The sequence below is a fragment of the Hemiscyllium ocellatum genome, chromosome 8, assembly GCF_020745735.1.
Source record: "Hemiscyllium ocellatum isolate sHemOce1 chromosome 8, sHemOce1.pat.X.cur, whole genome shotgun sequence".
Classification (NCBI taxonomy): Eukaryota; Metazoa; Chordata; class Chondrichthyes; order Orectolobiformes; family Hemiscylliidae; genus Hemiscyllium; species Hemiscyllium ocellatum.
Window position 1 is genome coordinate 115,588,180 of NC_083408.1, and position 18,920 is coordinate 115,607,099.

Sequence of the window (18,920 nt, forward strand, 5' to 3'; positions counted from 1 at the left end):
GCAGACGACACTAAGGTCGGTGGAGATGTGGATAGTGATGAAGAATGTTGTAGGTTAGAGAGACATAGATAAGCTGCAGAGCTGGGCTGAGAGGTGGCAAATGGAGTTTAATGTGACAAGTGTGAGGTGATTCACTTTGGTCGGAGTAACCGGAATGCAAAGTATTGGGTTAATGGTAAGATTCTTGGCAGTGTAGATGAGCAGAGAGATCATGGTGACCAGGTACACAGATCCTTGAAAGTTGCTACCCAGGTTGACAGGGTTGTTAAGAAGGCATACAGTATTTTAGCTTGTATTAATAGAGGGATCAAGCTCCAGAACCATGAGGTTATGCTGCAGTGTACAAAACTCTGGTGCGGCCGCACTTGGGTATTGTGTACAGTTCTGGTCACCGCATTATAAGAAGGATGTGAAAGCTTTGGAAAGGGTGCAGAGGAGATTTACTAGGAAGTTGCCTGATACAGGGAAGGTCTTACGAGGAAAGGATGAGGGACTTGAGGCTGTTTTCGTTAGAGAGAAGAAGGTTGAGAGGTGACTTAATAGAGACATACAAGGTAATCAGAGGGTTAGATAGGGTGGACAGGGAGAGCCTTTTTCCAAGTATGGTGACGGCGCGCACGAGGGGGCATAGCTTTAAATTGAGGGGTGATAGATATAGGACAGATGTCAGAGGTAGTTTCTTTACTCAGAGAGTAATAAAGGTATGGAATGCTTTGCCTGCAACGGTAGTAGATTCGTCAAGTTTAAGTATATTTAAGTCGTCATTGGACAAGCATATAGATGTACATGGAATAGTGCAGGTTAGATGGTATGACAGATCGGCACAACATCGAGGGCCGAAGGGCCTGTACTGCGCTGTAATGTTCTATATCAGTCCTCCAATCTCATGGAAACCATCTGGTAAACCTTTGCTGCACTCTCTCCATAGCTAAAACATCTTTGCTCAGATAAGGAGATCAAAACTGCACACAATACCCCAGGTGTGGTCTCACCAAGTCCCTGCATAATTGCATCAAGGCATCCATCTCCTTGTAATCAAAATGATGAAGAACTAGGACAATATTTCAGGGATATGGGATAGACTAATTGAATGCGTGTTGTATTATTTAGGTGTAATAAACAGGAAGCAACTAGATAAACTTTTGTTCAAAAAGAAGAGGATTGAGATTAGATCCAGTCAGAACCAAGTGAAACACAAATATCCTGCACACACAATACCATTAGTACCCCACACACGAAGTAGCCATGACGTGGGTGCTGTAAGGCATCAAAACAAATGCCATTTAAAATCAGCTGTTCTATTCATTCAAGTTACTTGAGAGCAGTTGAATTAGTTGTGTATGTGCTCCAGCTCAGGTCATCTCTCTCCCATTTTTTCACACTGCCTCTTCTCATTCAGAACAATGGCCTTACTCGCCCCAGATGCCAGCTACCTTCTGGCATTTCCTTCATGTGACTATGGGTATAAAGGCCAGCCTCAACAGAAGACAGACTATACAACCACAGGGAACATCCCAACTGATGACACCAATACAATGGTACGTGCAATACGTGCAGTTTAATGCATATTGTGACATAATTCCATGAATAGGAATTTGACTGAGTGGATCTAACCTAGATTTGCTGTAATTCACAGTTTATTTAGTTGCTATGCTGCACGGGTGATTCAACATGTGTCCCAACACCAACAGATGCTAAATCATTGTATTAGTGATGGTCAGGTCTTGGTTCAAGCTGCAATTCAAAAATCAAAAATCAAAAATTGGATCAAATTGAGGTTATTCTTTCTTGTTCATTCATTGGATCTGCACATCACTGGCCAAGCCAGTATTAATTGGCAATTAAGAAGCAATCGCATTGCTGTGGGTCTAGAGTCATATGTAGGTAAGGATGGCAGATTACCTTCACTAAAGGACATTAGCGAATCAGATGGGTTTTAGCAATAACTGGCAACAGTTTCATGGTCACCACAGATTTCGTTTGAATTCAAATTTCATCATTTGCCATGACAGGATTTGAACCTGGATCCCCAGACACTATCTGGATTTCTGGACTAATACCAGTGATAATATCACTAGGCCATTGCCCCCCCTCCTCTGGTTAAGAACATCACTCCCATCTCCTGGTCGAGGATTGCTCTCGGAAAGTTCCCAATCCTGACCAGCCGCTGCTAATAATGGAAAGGAGTGAGAAAACTGAAAAGATAGGAATGATTTCAGGCCTAGCTCTGAACAACATGGTCAACATTAAGACTCCACTGAGCAAACCTTGAGAACTATTTATGCAGGTCAAACAGGATAATTAGGTGCTGCAACAATCTGCCCCAGCAGTACAGGGCAGAAAATTGATGAGGAAAGCAGGTCGAAAAGCACATTCATGAGGAAAACACAATTTACTAACGGTAAAGCACAAAGCATCATTGTTAGTTACTGGATTCAAACACACAGGGGAACAGCATACCAAAAGCTCCCAGTCTCTGAAAAGAACAATCTTTTGATTAAACACAGTAAAATTCCAATTTTAACAGACTTGCACCTGGACAATGGGATTTACTTGAGATTTTTATCAGATTAACAAGCAATCAGACAAAATTCCCAAAGACAGTTACTGATAGATAGAACATAGAACATAGAACATAGAAGGATACAGCGCAGTACAGGCCCTTCGGCCCTCGATGTTGCGCCGACCGAATCCTACCTAACCTATACTAGCCCAATAACTTCCAAATGCCTATCCAATGCCCGCTTAAATGACCATAAAGAAGGAGAGTTCACCACTGATACGGGCAGGGCATTCCATGAACTCACAACCCGCTGTGTGAAGAATCTACCCCTAACATCTGTCCTATACCTACCACCCTTTAATTTAAAGCTATGTCCCCTAGTAACACCTGCCTCCATTAGCGGTAAAAGGTTCTTAGTATCTACCCTATCTAAACCCCTAATCATCTTATACACTTCTATCAGATCTCCCCTAAACCTTCTCTTCTCCAATGAGAACAGCCCCAAGTGCCTCAGCCTTTCCTCATAAGATTTTCCTACCATTCCAGGCAACATCCTGGTAAACCTCCTCTGCACTCGTTCTAAAGCTTCCACATCCTTCCTATAGTATGGCGACCAAAACTGCACACAATACTCCAGATGAGGCCGCACCAGAGTCTTATACAGTTGCAACATGACCTCAGGACTCCGGAACTCAATTCCTCTGCCAATAAAGCCCAGTACACCATATGCCTTCCTCACAGCACTATTTACCTGGGTGGCAACTTTCAGAGATCTGTGTACATGGACACCAAGATCCCTCTGCTCATCCACACTACCAAGTAGCCTACCATTAGCCCAGTAATCCATCATCTTGTTATTCCTACCAAAGTGAACGACTTCGCACTTAGCTACATTGAATTCCATTTGCCACATTTCCGCCCAGCTCTGCAACTTATCTATATCCCGCTGTAACCTACCACTTCCTTCCTCACTATCCACAACTCCACCGACTTTTGTGTCATCCGCAAACTTGCTTACCCAGCTTTCAAGTCCTTCCTCTAGATCATTTATAAAGATAACAAAAAGCAATGGTCCCAAAACAGATCCTTGTGGTACACCGCTAGTAACTGCACTCCAAGATGAACATAATCCATCAACTACTACCCTCTGTCTCCTTCCAGCCAGCCAATTCCTAATCCAAACCTCTAATGTATCCTCAATGCCATACCTCCGAAGATGAAAGCTCAAATCAATTAAGCTGATTAAAATTTGAGCTGAGTTCATTTAACAACTATAAGACTGGACTACTCAGTTTTTGACTGGCCTGACTGGAATGTAAACCAAAAATTAAGTTTGCTTCCCGTTTTCCTTACTGGTATTTCAGAGCAGGCTCTTGGTGAATTTTTAATAAACATGGAAAGTCTTACAACATCACTACAACTCTTTGAAACTACATCAGAATTATCATGCTTTGCATGAAAGAGTGGCAGAAGCAAGTATTTATAATTTGCAAATGCAAGTCAGAGCTCTACTTAAAACATCCAAGGCAATGAAGAAAGAGCAAGGAGATGGAGACGCACTGAATAGCTCTTTTAAAAGAGCTGGCAAAGGCTCAGTGGGCTGAATAGACTCCCTCTGTGGAGCATGATTCTATGAAAATTGGTCATGAAATGGAACTTTTGAAACTGTTTATTCAAAGTAACAACAGCCTGCTGAAGGCAGACAGAATCAAGGTGATCTGGAATATATTACTGCCACATTGACAACAGAGGACATCAACACAATCCAGACAGAATCCGCCAGAATAGTGTAAAAGATTTGGAGAATTTTGTATGCAAATGGATTACAGTGGAGGACTGAACACACAGGTCAATTCTGCTGAAAGAACTATTTTCAGCCATATTAGTGAAATTCACCAGGTTCCCACTGAAATATATCAAGGGATGCTTTTTAAATGGAAAGAGAATATAAAGACTTATTGTTCCCTTATTACAATTCCTTCTATTACATTGCTCAACTGTACAGGTTTGCGGAAAATTTAAACTTTGTGATTATTCAAATGAACTTTAGTAGAAATACAAACTGTAACCTAACCCTACTGCACTCAAAGTGGAAAATCTACTCTGTTTAATATTTATTCACTGTCATTTTCTTCAGAGGTTGAATAAAATAGACAATGCTTCTATCGCAAGCCTGTACTGGAAAGTTTTCTGAATTATTTTCCTCAAACTGTTTAGGAATGGATAAAAGTGATATTTCACTGTTTAGCATTCTTCCAATAAGAGAGCCTCCACTGGCTATGTTTTACCACCATCTACAAGTGCGGAAGTGTTAACCTTAGTTTCCAGAGGACTGACCCTTGTGTTAAATTTAGCCCAGCTGGTGCAACCCTCTGTGGGAAGGACTCTGCAAAAACTGCTATGCTCCATACAATCTGCCCCAGGGGAAGCAATTCTTAGTAAGGCATACTCTGGGAAAACACTAGACAGCTTGTGTTCCCATGAAAATTGGTGTCATTATGATTCAATCTGTACAACATACACTTTCAAAATCAAAATATGGAGTGCATTAGTCTGCTTCAAGAATTCTTTAGTACTTCAAACGGCAAAAACTATATTTAAAAACACTGCATTTTTTAGGGCAGTGCTCATTATGCTCCTGGTATTCAGCATCAAGAATGTGGGTCCCCTTGGTCTCAGTTTTAGACCATAATGGGCTCACAGACATGTCATCACTAGTCTTAGTCATTCAAAAACAGGAGACAATCCTGATACTCTGAGCTTTTTTAACACTGTGTTTAAGAAAAAAGGACTTGTATTTATGTGGCTCCTTTCACAACTCCAGAAGTGTGCCCCCACCCCCAGCCAATGATGTACAATTAGCAGCAAGACTTTCCAACACAGGATAGAACACCAGCTGACAAACAAAAACAGCCAACACCTTAGTAAATTCACCATGACTAATCCAGGACGGCCAACAGCCATCCTAGATTCAGGCAGAGTTTAAAAATTCCCTATGTTTACATACAATTATGACATCCCAGGAGTAGACCATTCAGCACAGAAGTCCACACAGGCACCCCTCCCACTTTATACCAATTAGACCTTCTATACCACCCCCCACCTCATGTACTTCTCCCTAAATACTAATCATATTTGTCACTCTTTGTTGTAGAATGTTCAACATTGCAACCACTCTGAGCTAAGCAGCTAGTTACAGGCACATCAAGTCATTCTTTACCCTCAATGCTCTAATCAGCTGTACAAGCAGATTTTACCTAAAATACAAGGGCGTCACCATCTTCTTTGACATAGTAGTATAAACAGTTTAGCCGAGTGCATTGTGGAATCGTTCTGCACTTCAAACAGAACCCATTACAATAATAAAGCACTGCAAGGTGCTTTTATCTTTGAACAGCTCCTGTTCAATTCCTTTCCAGTGATCTGATTGAGATCCATTCTTTGATCATAGCACTAAGATTAGCCAGAAGCCACTATCCCTGTAATGCAAAAATGGTTTCACATTGGCTACTCTTCACACACTACAATTAAGGACTGAATGACAACAGAAACAAATTAGGATTACTGGCTGCAATTAGTTGAAGGTCTTTCATTCACAATCACTGAAGGGCTGGGAGCAATTAAACAGCTTTGCCAACAGCCGTTCCTTTCAGGTCTTTCTTCTGGCATTGAAGGATTGCAACAAACAATCCATCAGATCCATACGGGGTATCTTTATAAAAGACACCTTCGCTGATGGATGTGAAGGGCAATCCTTGATGGCCAAGTTTTGCCACAGATTTCATACATGAATCTACCAAATGACCTTGAGTGCTTTTTACTTGTTGTTGCTTTGAGCTTGTTAAGCCATTGCAGGCATCAGGCCAGTGTACAGGTAATGTTACCATGCAGTGATGGGTGCGTCTGCCTTTGACTTTTTTTTGTTACATCTCCTATTGTTAACAGACACTTTACCATATGCTGCTCTCTACTTAAGCAGTTCACAGGTCATTCCTATACCCAAATTGCAAAAATCTATATTTATGTTGTGATGTAAGCTGTGGGATTTCTATACATTAATTCCAAGTTTTGGCTTTTGGTTTTTAAGTTAGTAATCAGTGGGTTTGTGTGTGTCGCAATGTAATAATTAAATTGCATGTATTTCTGTAGCCATGGTGATATTTATTTAACAAATTTTGAGGCCTAGCACCTGAATCTGTGCATCATAGATGGATTTTTGTTTACCTTGATTTGTGACCCAGCAAGGTAAATAATAGATCCTCAAAATTTGTTAGAGACTTCTGGCACCTGTTTGATTTTGAGCTTAAAGAGAAACACCCATAACTTAGTAATGCGAACAGAAATTGCTGGAAAACCTCAGCAGGTCTGACAGCAGCTCTGCGGGCCTAGCAGCATCTGTGGAGAAAAGTCAGAGTTTATGTTTCAGTTTGAGTGACCCTTCCTCAGAACTCCGATTTCTCTCCACAGATGCTGCTAGGCCCGCAGAGCTTTTCCAGCAGGTTCTGTTTTTGTTTCTTATTTACAGCATTTGCAGTTCTTTCAGTTTTTAACCCATAACTTAGTTTTTTTTGCTAGATTTAGTTTTAAGTTTAGAGCAATTCTGAGGAGTCTTTTGATGAAGATGGATGTATAGACATATCCCTGCGCAGGGCAGGATATAGTGAACTAGATTATCCTAGAAGAGAGTTGGTGTTAATCCCAGACCTGCAGCGTTAGAGTACAACTCTGAGATTCCTTAACGCTCAATATGTTTAAGCACAGATGTATCACAACTCCAGGAAGCACATGGGTGCAGCAGCGGGAAAGAAGGCAAACTGTATGTTGACCTTCATAGCAAGAGGAATCGAGTATAAGAACGAGAATGTCTCATTGCAATTATACAGGGCTTTGGTGAGGCCATGCTTGGAATATTGTATTCAGTTTTGCTCTACTTATCCAATGAAAGATGCTCTCTCCAAAGAGGGAATGTAGCAGATATTTACCTAATTGATTCCTGGGATGGCAGGACTGCTATCTGAGGAGTTTAATCAGTTACGGATGTATTCATAAGTGCTCAGAAGAATGCATGGTGGACCTCAGAAGCCGATAAAATTATCATATGACTATATTAGATGCAGAAGGATGTTTCTATTGGTGGGGAGTCCAGAGTCAGGCTGAAGGAAAAAAAGTAAACCTTTTTGAACTGAAGTGAGGAGAAATTTCTTTACCTTTGCCTGTGAAATTCAAACTACAAATTCAATGAGGAAGTAAGCATAGCTTTTCTGGCTAAAGGAAGCAAGGGATATGGGGGTTGCAAGATTAGGGTATTGAGTTCAACAATCAGCCACACAATCATATGACTGGTAGAGCAGGATTCACAAACCACATGGCCTCACTCCTGCTCCTATCTTCTATGTTTTATAAAGGCATGTTTTGGGATTAAGACCACAAGTCAGAGGGCAAAAAAAGTCTCGAAATGCAGGAAATAGGTGACATGGTGGCTCAGTGGTTAGCACTGTTGCCTCACAGCACCAGGGTCTGGGTTCGATTCTAGCCTCTGGCGACTGTCTGTGTGGAGTTTGCACATTCTATCCCTTGTCTGCGTGGCTTTCTCCGGGTGCTCCGTGGGGTTTCCTCCCAAAGATGTGTAGGTTAGGGTGGATTGGGCATGTTAAATTGCCCATAGCAGTCAGGGATGTGTAAATTAGGTGCATTAGTCACGGGAAATGTAGAGTGATAGGTTAGGGGAATGAATCTGGGTGGGTTACTCTTCGGAGGGAAGGTGTGGACATGTTGGGCAAAATGGCCTGTTTCCATAACTGTAGCGATTCTATGAGGATGAATAGGTCATTCCTTCCTTCCACTCTGCTCTGCCACTCCTTACGATTATAGCTGATCATCCAACTCAAAAGTCTGTTCCTGTTTATCCCCCCACATCATTTGATCCCTTGGTCTTAAATGATTTACCCCAAGTCTTTAGACTGTGACACCTAGTTCTAGATGCCCCATCACTGCATCTATTCTTAAACAACAATACTTCTCAAGTCTTAGACAAGCAACTTCTTACTCTGAGGTTATGCCTTCTAGTCTTAGACTTTCTCACAATGGAGAACAAACTCTGTGCATGTACCGTCAAGTCTCCCAAGAATCTTTTATGGTTCAATAAGGTGGCCCTCTCATTCTCCTAAACTCTACTGGTACAAGCCCAAATTACTCGACCTCTTCTCGCAGAAAGAAGTTAGCAGTGATACTGTGGGTCTTGTCTGGAAACCCTTGCTTTGGTGGTCTCAGGAGCAGCTTCTGCGACGGAGTCCTGTAGCCACTTAGAAACCATGCAGGGAATAAAAGATAAACTTTGTCCTAATTTTGTCTCAATTATTTCGTTTTGTAATTACAATGATGCTGAATTGTGGCGATTTATACATCTCACTATATTTTCATAAATACAAGTGACAATAAATTGTTATTCTATTCTATTGATGGGTGGCTTAGAGCTTGCCTTTTTTAGTTTCGTGATGGGTGCCAGGTAGCATTCTCATGAATCATCTGGGCATTCAAAGGTATCAAGTGTTTGCTTATCTCAAGTGCCTTGGGTAATCTCCTTAATGCTGGAACGTCTGCAGGTTTTCAGTGAAAACTAAATGGCTATCCACCCAAGAAAAATACAGGCTTTACAATTGTTATTTTAATATTAATAGGTTTTAAAATTTATCACTGTTCAACTAACTCTAGATAAGTTTAATATTTTCATGGTAATTAATTTTAGAATTTTAGTTACTTAACCAAACCATTAAACTTAATTATGTAAGGGTGGAAGGGAACAGAGTGGTGTTAATTGTTACCTTGCACCAAACAACACATCAAATGATGTTTAAAACAAAAAACAGAAATTTCTGGAAAAGCTCAGCAGGTCTGGCAGCATCTGTGGAGAGAAATCAGAGTGACTTTCACTCGATTCAAACTGTTTGTGAAGAGAAATCGGAGTTAACAGTTTGAATCGAGTGAAAGTCACTCTGATTTCTCTCCACAGATGCTGCCAGACCGGCTGAGCATTGCCACTATTTCTATTTTAGTTACTAATTTACAGCATCCATAGACCTTTTGGTTTTTATGACACATGATGCTAGTGCCTGCAGACTAGTAAGCTAATCAAACAGCATTGCCCAACATCATAATCCCTTTGTTTTAGACCTTTACAATTGGTGAATAGCTTCAGATCTGTTTTGTATTTTTATTATTTTCTTTAACATCTTAACTGTTAAGAGGTGACCAATGTCGACAAGTGACGTATAAACTCAGCAAGAGCACTTAAGTTTGAAGTTTATAGAGTAGGACAGGTGGATAAAGTGGTTATGAAACCATACAGGATGCTAATGTGACAGCCACTTTACACAAAGTGCCTAGTAAATCTGTATTTCCTTCTTATTGGTGGGTGAGAGAAATTATATTAGCAAGGATACTGGAAAAATCTTCCTGCTTTTCTTGAATAGTGGAAACAAGCCCAGAACTACACTAGGAACTGACTAACTACTCCAATAAGAAAACAAAAAGCACAGGAGTCAGGGATAACCAAAGGTGACTACTCATTTTACCATCTTGAACCAAGTGTTGTTGAGCTAATACAAAGACAATATTAACTGCTATAACAAGACCAAAGACATAGCTTATGCAGTCCTTGCGGTCAGGACACCCAGTGCTGTGAGGAGGGAGTTCCAGGGTTTTGATCCCAGTCAAAACTTGAGAGGAATAGCACAGCCTGATGACCATCTAGAAAGTATGAAGAAATCCTGTGGAAATTCCAAAGAACTTTCTTTACCCAAAGACTGCCTCATATATCACACAAGCCTACACATAGCAGTGCATAAGAGTCAATGCAGATACAACAGCTCTCTTCTTGCTACATCATTCTATGAGTCAATGATTAACTTATTATGATGTTTTGGAAAGTTTCTCAAAATAATTTACTGGGTAAGGTAATAAATTGGAAGATTGTGGTGCTGGAAAAGCACAGCTGGTCAGGTAACATCCGAGGAGCGGGAGGATCGCGTTTCGACCATAAGCTCTACATCAGGAATGAGGAGGTGGCCCATGGGGGCTGAGAGATAAATGGGAGGGGGGTGCAGGGGAAGGTAGCTGGGAGCGCGATAGGTAGGTGAAAGTGATAGGTTGGAGAGGAGGGTGGAGCAGATAGGTGGGAAGGAAAATGGACAAGTGAGGAGGCAGTGACGGTTTGGAAGGTTGGACTTGGGATTTCTATAAAAGAAATCCCTGTACACTTCGTCCGTGAGGAAATTAAGTTTGGAGTGGTTTTATTCCCAAGGGTTCGATGGCACAGTGATTAGCATTGCTCCCTCACAGTGACAGGGACCAGGCTCATTTCTGACCTTGAGTTTTCGTGTTCTCCCCAAGTCTGCATGGATTTCCGTCAATTGCTCCTGTTTTCTCCCACAATCCAAAGATGTGCAGATAAGTTGGACTGGCCATGCCAAATTGTTCCATAGTGTCCAGGGATGTGTAGGCTATGTGGATTAGCTATGGGTAAATACAGGGATGGAGAGGGTGAGTCTGGGTGGGATGCTCTTTTGAGGGTCAGTGCAGACTCAATGAGCCAAATGGTCTCTATCTGCACTGTAGAGCCTCCATGATTCTAGAGCTGAAAGTCTTTGATCCTGCCTTCCTCAAAAGCAAGTGGATGCAGAATCTTCAAATATCTTTAAAGCAGAGGTAGATACATTCTTGATTAGCCTGGGGGTGGGGGGTGAAAGATTATCGGAGAGGCAGGAATGCAGAGCAGAGGTTAAAATCAGATCAGTAATGATCTCATTGAATGGCAGAGCAGGGTTGCAGGGCTCTGTGGTCTACTCTTGTACCTTGCTGGTCTGTTGAACCAACAGGATTTAGGGGGAGGGAAATGTGACTGATGGTTGAATGGCCTTCTTCTCTACTGTAACAGCTCTGTGAGGTCCACAGACAGCAGCAGTTCCAAATACAGTTCTCCACGACCTTTGCAAGACCAGCAGAACAAACAACGAGCACTGGCCACGTCAGTGTTGCCACATCCCAAGAACAGAAACAATTCTGAACAAACCACAGCCCCAAAGTTCTTGGGAACATCAGCAATAGCAAAGAGATCATTGTTCCTTCGGATGCGATGCGAAGCCATGGGTGGAAAGGCTTTCAAAGGAAAACGGGGGTAAACAGAAGTAGTTTGTTTCAATGCCAAGTAAGCAGACATCAAACTGGAGTAGGCAGAGTTATCAGCAGCCCACTCTGAACAGGCGTGCTTGGCTGCCAGCCAGAATAGCAATTTCTCACATCTCTTATCTTAGCACAAGAAGCTAGTGCAGGCATTATTCAACCCCATAACCTCCCCCAAAAACAAAAGAAGAGCTCTCTGCCTCCAACGCTTGCTTACACAGAACAAATGAAAATGGATAACATGCACATAAACCCAGCTGTCTTCACAAACTTTTCCAAATCAGAAAGAACGAACGCTTACTCCTGCAATAAAGGGAGACGTCTTTTCATAATCAACACATGCTCACACAAATGCAAAGGGACAGAGGCATCAATTTTCCCATTTAATGCAACAAAATAAAACCATGCCCAATTTTTAAAAATTTTAAGTTCGCTTTCAGGGCAAAATGAAAAATCAGAGAAATCAAGTTGGCAAACCACCTTGCCAATAAAAGCTATAGCCAGGAGAATCTTTGTTCCCACATTTCACACTATTTTGAAGATAACTTTGCCGCAGGAAGAACCCAGAATAAATGGACATCAGTTCTCAGTTTCATAAGGATATCTCTGGGAAGGAAAACCACATGCTGTGAATAATAACAGTACTGCATGTGGGCTGAATACATGTTTCCCTTTCAGATCACATCTTTTCAGTGGAATTTATCTGTATGGAACATTTTGGTTTGCATTAGAAATGACTTATTGTTCAATACTTTGATTGTAAATTCAGCACCCGGTCAGATAGCAGCAAAATCTCCAAATAATCACCCTCTTCCTCATTCTTTTCTCTCTCTCCCACACATAACTGAGCTAAATTGGGCAGCACAGTGGCTCAGTGGTTAGCACTGTTGCCTCACGGCACCAGGGACCCGGGTTCGATTCCAGCCTCGGGCAACTGTCTGTGTGGAGTTTGCACATTGTCCCAGTGTTTGTGTGGGTTTCCTCCAGGTGCTGCAGTTTCTTCCCCGACCCAAAAGATGTGCATTTTAAGTGAATTGGCCATGTTAAATTGCCCATTATTTAGGATAAATTGTAGGGTAGGGAAATGGGTTTGGGTGAGGTACTCTTCAGAGGGTCTGTGTTGACTTGTTGGGCTGAAGGGCCTGGTTCCACACTGTAGGGACTCGGAACAACCTCAATCGCAGTCCAGCCCAACACACAAAACAGGCTTCCATCCAATGACTCCACCTATACGCCCCACTGTCTCGGGCAAGCAACCAAAATCATCACCTGGTTATGCGCTCTTCCATCAGGCAGAAGATACAGAAGTTTGAAAACACGTATCAAAAGATTTGAGAACAGCTTCTTCCCCAGACTTATGAATGAAACTCTCATATTAGAATTGATCTTTCCCTGAAACTTCCCTGTATCTGTGACACTATATTCTGCATTCTGTTCTATTATCCTGACGTACTTATGTAAGGTATAACTTATCTAGGTAGCATTCAACACAATATTTTTCACTGTATCTCAGTACATGTGACAATAATAAATCAAATCATGTCAATCAGTTCAGCAAGTACCATCATCACAACTTACCTTACGACTCTTGGATGACAGAGTTAGACGGCATTTATACAGTGTTTTTCATAAAGTAAAGCATCCCAAGAGGGTTCATGGGAATACAACTGAACAAAACTTGAAAACCAGCCACAATGAACTGGGCAGTACAGATCAGACCAGACATCCACCACCCTCTGGTGATGAAGGATTTTCTCACATACCTCTAATCGTTTGGGGTGGCACGGTGGTACAGTGGTTAGCACTGCTGTCTCACAGCGCCAGGGACCTGGGTTCAATTCCCGCCTCAGGCGACTGACTGTGTGGAGTTTGCACGTTCTCCCCGTGTCTGCGTGGGTTTCCTCCCACAGTCCAAAGATGTGCGGGTCAGGTGAATTGGCCATGCTAAATTGCCCGTAGTGTTAGGTAAGGGGTATATGTAGGGGTATGGGTAGGTTGCACTTCGGCGGGTCGGTGTAGACTTGTTGGGCCGAAGGGCCTGTTTCCACACTGTAAGTAATCTAATCTAATCGTTCTATCAATGACCTTAGTAAACAAACAAAACAAGACTGCATTGGAAATCTGAAACAAAAACAAATTGCTAGAAAAACTCAGTAGGTCTGGCAGCTTCTGTGGAGGCAGCAGAGATAATGTTTTGGGTCCAGTAACCCTTCTTTAGAATAAATAAATCTCTGTCCCCTAGTAACTGACCTCTCTGCTAGGTCCACTCTATCCAGGCCTCTCATTATTAAGTCACTCTCAACTTCCTCTGCACCAAGAAAAATAACGCTAGCCTTTCTTCATAGCTGCAATTTTCAAGTCCTAGTAACATTCTTGTCAATCTTCAATCTGAAGTGAGCAAAAGTTTGATCAACGTGACAGATTTTAAGAATCATCTTAAAAGGTGGCGTGGGCAGGTAAAATAAGGAGGAATTAAAATAGACAATGTGTAGGACAGAATTCCAGAGATATGGGACTGTGGAGAGAAACTCTCCTTTGTGACTCCAGCTTATGAAGTGGCTCAGCGATTAGCACTGCTGCCTCACTTCGCCAGAGACCCGGGTTCAATTCCGGCCTCAGGCGACTGTCTGTGTGGAGTTTGCACATTCTCTCCATGGAGAAAGTGAGGACTGCAGATGCTGGAGATCAGAGCTTAAAAACGTGTTGCTGGAAAAGCGCAGCAGGTCAGGTAGCATCAAAGGAACAGGAGAATCGACGTTTTGGGCATAAGCCCTTCTTCAGGAATGAGGAAGGTGTGCCAAGCAGGCTAAGATAAAAGGTAGGGAGGAGGGACTTGGGGGAGGGGCGTTGGGAATACGATAGGTGGAAGAAGGTTAAGGTGAGGGTGATAGGTCGGAGAGGTCGGGAAGACGATTGCAGGTCAAGAAAGCGGCGCTGAGTGTGAGGGTTGGGACTGAGAAAAGGTGGGGGGAGGGGAAATGAGAAAGCTGGAGAAATCTGCATTCGTCCCTTGTGGTTGGAGGGTTCCTAGGCGGAAGATGAGGCACTCTTCCTCCAGGCCTCGTGTTGCTATGGTCTGGCGATGGAGGAGGCCAAGGACCTGCATGTCCTTGATGGAGTGGGAGTGGGAGTTAAAAAGTTCCGCCACAGTGTGGTTGGGTTGGTTGGTGGGGGTGTCCCAGAGGTGTTCTCTGAAACGTTCCGCAAGTAGGCAGCCTGTTTCCCCAATACAGAGGAGGCCACATCGGGTGCAGCGGATGCAGTAAATGATGTGTGTGGAGGTGCAGGTGAGTTTGTGACGGATATGGAAGGATCCCTTGGGGCCTTGGAGGGAAGTGAGGGGGGAGGTGTGGGCACAAGTTTTGCATGTCAGCATGAGTTTTGTCTAGCTGCTCCATTTTCCTCTCACAGTCCAAAGATATGCAGGTGAGGTGGATTGGCCATGGTAGGTGCGGGGTTATATAGGGTAAGGGGGCTGGGTCTGGTTGGGATGGTCTTTGGAGGATCAGTGTGGTCTCAATGGACTGAATGGTCTGCTTCCACAGTGTAAATATTCTGTGACTTTATGCATATTTGAGCACATCAGTCTCTCTCTTTTAACAAATCACTCTCTTCCCTCCACTTCTCAATCAATCAGGCCAGGCTCACCCAGCAGCAATGAGACTGAACAGAAAACAGGACAAAATAAAGCAGGCCCTTTTCTGGTTTTGGAAAGCTATCAAGGGTTAAGTGAAGATTGCAGCAAGTGCTCCATCTTCTCCTTCCATTTACAGCAATACTAGCTACAGAAATTGCTTTCAATCTGGCAGGTTACAACACAGATTTGTGAGAAGCCCTGGTTCTGTTTATTTCCAAACCACTCTTGAACATTCAACGTCACCACAGCCACGTCAACTTTTACAGTGAGCAGTGGGTTGTCTGGCAATGAGTCAACTGTTCAGCTGTGCAACTGAGGAGGCCTGGAACTAAACTCACTTGTGTCTTTTTATACTTCTATCTAGCTTTTGATGCAAGTACCTTATGTATTACCCTGTGCTGCACTGCGTTCCCAACTATATGCTGCATGTAGCACTGCCATATTACAATGTACAAATTACTATCAGTATCCAGGAAAAGGTTGTTTTTTGGTGACTGTTGTATGGTGCAAAGAAGACTTGTAATCCTTTAGTCGGCACAGTTGTAATTTAGTGCAACATAACTAGCTCATAGTAATTTATGTACTGTAATGCATCACAGACAGTAACGTGATAATGATCAGATAGTCTGTTCAGTAGATGGATAATTATTGGTCAGGATGTGCAAATTTCCATCTCATTTTCTTTAAATAGCCATGTCAAGTCTTCAACATCAACTGAGAAGAAAGATGAGGTTTTGGTTTAATGTTTCACCTGAAAGGGGGTGTGTTCAACACTGCAGTGTTCTCTCAGTACACAGATTACATGCTAAAATCTTTGCCCTCTATCATGGAATGAAGGCATCCCACTCAGTCTGATGTGAAAAGGTTGTTTGATAGAAATTAACTCATCATTTCATATTTCTTGAAAGCCGACAAACGAGACGAGGAAAACAGAGTGATGAAAGGATTCTGTGATTGTTGCACATTCAGTGAATATTATGATGTGGCTACACAAAGCTTGGTAATCAGTAACCAACTGTCCTTTCTTTCTCAATATTTGCCACATTCTCTCAAAAATAAGAACAAGTTGTCAGTATGCACTGCATTCCAATTCTAGGACACAACATACTGTAATCTTCATTAATGTTGAAAGAGGAGCAGGACATGCAACCTTCCAGCTTGTTCCACCATTCAATTAGATCAAGCTTTACCCGTTCCACGACTCCATTCACTAGCCTTTGTAAGACCATAAGACATAGGAGCAGAATTAGGCTATTCTGCCCATTAAGTCTGCTCTACCCCATTCTCCTGCCTTCTCCCTGTACCCCTTGCTTGTCCCCTGCATAAATCAAGAATCTAGGAGCAAGTGAGGACTGCAAATGCTGGAGATCAGAGCCAAGAGTGTGGTGCTGGAAAAGCACAGCAGGTCAGGTAGCATCCTGAAGGCAGCCCTTCATCATGGCTTATGTCTGAAACGTCGATTCTCTTGCTCCACGGATGCTGCCCGACATGCTGTGCTTTTCCAACACCACTCTCTTGACCCTAAATCAAGAATCTACACCTGTCAAAATACACTCAATGACTTGGCCTCCATTGCCCTCTATGATTCACCATCCACTGACTGAAGAAATTCATCCTCATCTCAGTTCTAAAGGTTGTCTCTTCACTCTGAGGCTGTGCTCTTGAGTCTTAGTCTCTCCTACTAGAGGAAATACCTTCTCCATGTCCACACTAGCCAGGCCTCTCAGTATTGAGTACTTTCAATCAGCGGAAGTGGAGGAGATGCGGTGGAGAGCATCGTCCACCACGTCTGAGGGGAAATTGCGGTCTTCGAAGAAGGATGCCAACTGGGTTGTTCGGTATTGGAATTGGTCCTCCTGGGAGCAGATGCGGCAGAGGCGAAGGAATTGGGAACATGGGATGGCGTTTTTACAGGGGGCAGGGTGGGAGGAATGTAGTCTAGGTAGCTGTGGGAGTCGGTCGGTTTATAGTAAATGTCCGTGTTGAGTCGGTCACTCGAGATAGAAATGGAGAGGTCCAGGAAGAGGAGGGAGGAGTCTGAGAAGGTCCAGGTAAATTTGAGGTCGGGGTGGAAGGTGTTGGTAAAGTGGATGAACTGTTCAACCTCCTTGTGGGAGCACGAGGCAGCGGCAATACAGTCATCGATGTAGCGGAGGAAAAGGTGGGGGTTGGTGCCAGTGTAGCTGCAGAAGATGGACTGTTCCACATATCCGACGAAGAGGCAGGCATAACTGGGGCCCATGGCTACTCCTTTGGTTTGGAGGAAGTGGGAGGATTGCAAAGAGAAGTTGTTCAGAGTGAGGACCAGTTCAGTCAGTCGAAGGAGGGGGTCAGTGTTGGTGGGAAAGGAAGAAGCGGAGGGCTTTTGAGTCCTTCGTGATGGGGGATGGAGGTGTATAGGGACTGGATGTCCATGGTGAAGATAATGCGTTGGGGGCCGGGGAAGCAAAAATCCTGGAGGAGGTGGAGGGCGTGGGTGGTGTCCCGAACGTAGGTGGGGAGTTCTTGGACTAAGGGGGACAGGACCGTGTCGAGGTATGCAGAGATGAGTTCAGTGGGGCAGGAGCAGGCTGAGACAATGGGTCAGCCGGGGCAGGCAGGTTTGTGGATTTTGGGTAGGAGGTAGAAACGGGCGGTGCGGTGGATGGGAGATCCCCTGAGGTGATGAGGTTACAGTCCAACAGCCAGACGACCTCTGTTTAAACTCTTACAAGCAAGAGTAGTTGTTGACGGAGTGAGAAAACAAATGGGAGGGAGGTTTCGATCAAAAAAGCAACGTAGAACTGTGGGGCCAAATACTGATGTAAACACTTTGTAAGGTAGGGTTCCAGATGCTTGGTTCCTTTGGGAGTACTCAGGAAAGAGGAGGAAAAAGAAGATGCTGACTTTAATGTTATACAGACAGCCATACCTCACTTGCCTTGTCCGCTTCTCTGGACTGGGCTAGATTGTTCATTCTTTCATCAGGAAACAATGTGCAATGATGATATTAATGGAGAGGGTTTGCAAGACTCAATCTGGAGTACTTCATTCTCTGAACAAGTGAACTCAATAAAGGTAGCTCACTGCCATTCGTGCTCACTACCATCCATATTGCCAACCTCATCAAGCCTGGACATACTCAAGAGGCTTCATGAGCTGCACAGAATCAGCTTCCCACCATTCAGTCCAGAGGAGGACTAATGAATTCAAAGTGCAGGTGGAATCCTACAGTACAGCCTCTATTATTGAATATCAACCTGCAACATGACACTAATACAGAAAAAAAACAGGACATCCTCACACAGCTGGTGAGCAATCTTTGAACTGAAATTGATGTTCCAAATCTCTGCGCAGTAGGTGCTCACAAAACATTAGCCAGAAAGGAAAAGAAAATCATTTTTTATTCTTTAATCCTCAGTATCTTTCTACAAAGATTGCACTGCTTTTCCCCATCACCAAAGTATCTATCGCAACATGCAGTTCACTGAGCTGTCAGGCAAATGCCCTTGCTTCTGTGTTGCAAATTCAAAGCAATTCCAAGTAATACATGTTCCAACAGCATGAACTAGCAAATGAGTTTTCTTCTCCCTCAGTCAGATGCCATTAAGATCAGCTGACTCA

General features: G+C 43.2%; 2 protein-coding genes across 2 annotated transcripts in view; one reads left to right on the plus strand and one right to left on the minus strand.

Moving 5' to 3' along the window:
* The window catches only part of brf1b (BRF1 RNA polymerase III transcription initiation factor subunit b), a 475,772-nt gene that overhangs the window by 302,764 nt on the left and 154,088 nt on the right, over positions 1-18,920 (minus strand). The gene's annotated exons all lie outside the window — the stretch shown is intronic.
* btbd6b (BTB (POZ) domain containing 6b) overlaps positions 1-18,920 on the plus strand; it is a 118,926-nt gene that overhangs the window by 76,991 nt on the left and 23,015 nt on the right. Inside the window, exon 6 of the mRNA XM_060829502.1 lies at positions 1,400-1,538. Within this exon, the coding sequence (XP_060685485.1) occupies positions 1,400-1,538 (139 nt within the window). The remainder of the gene's footprint in view (positions 1-1,399; positions 1,539-18,920) is intronic.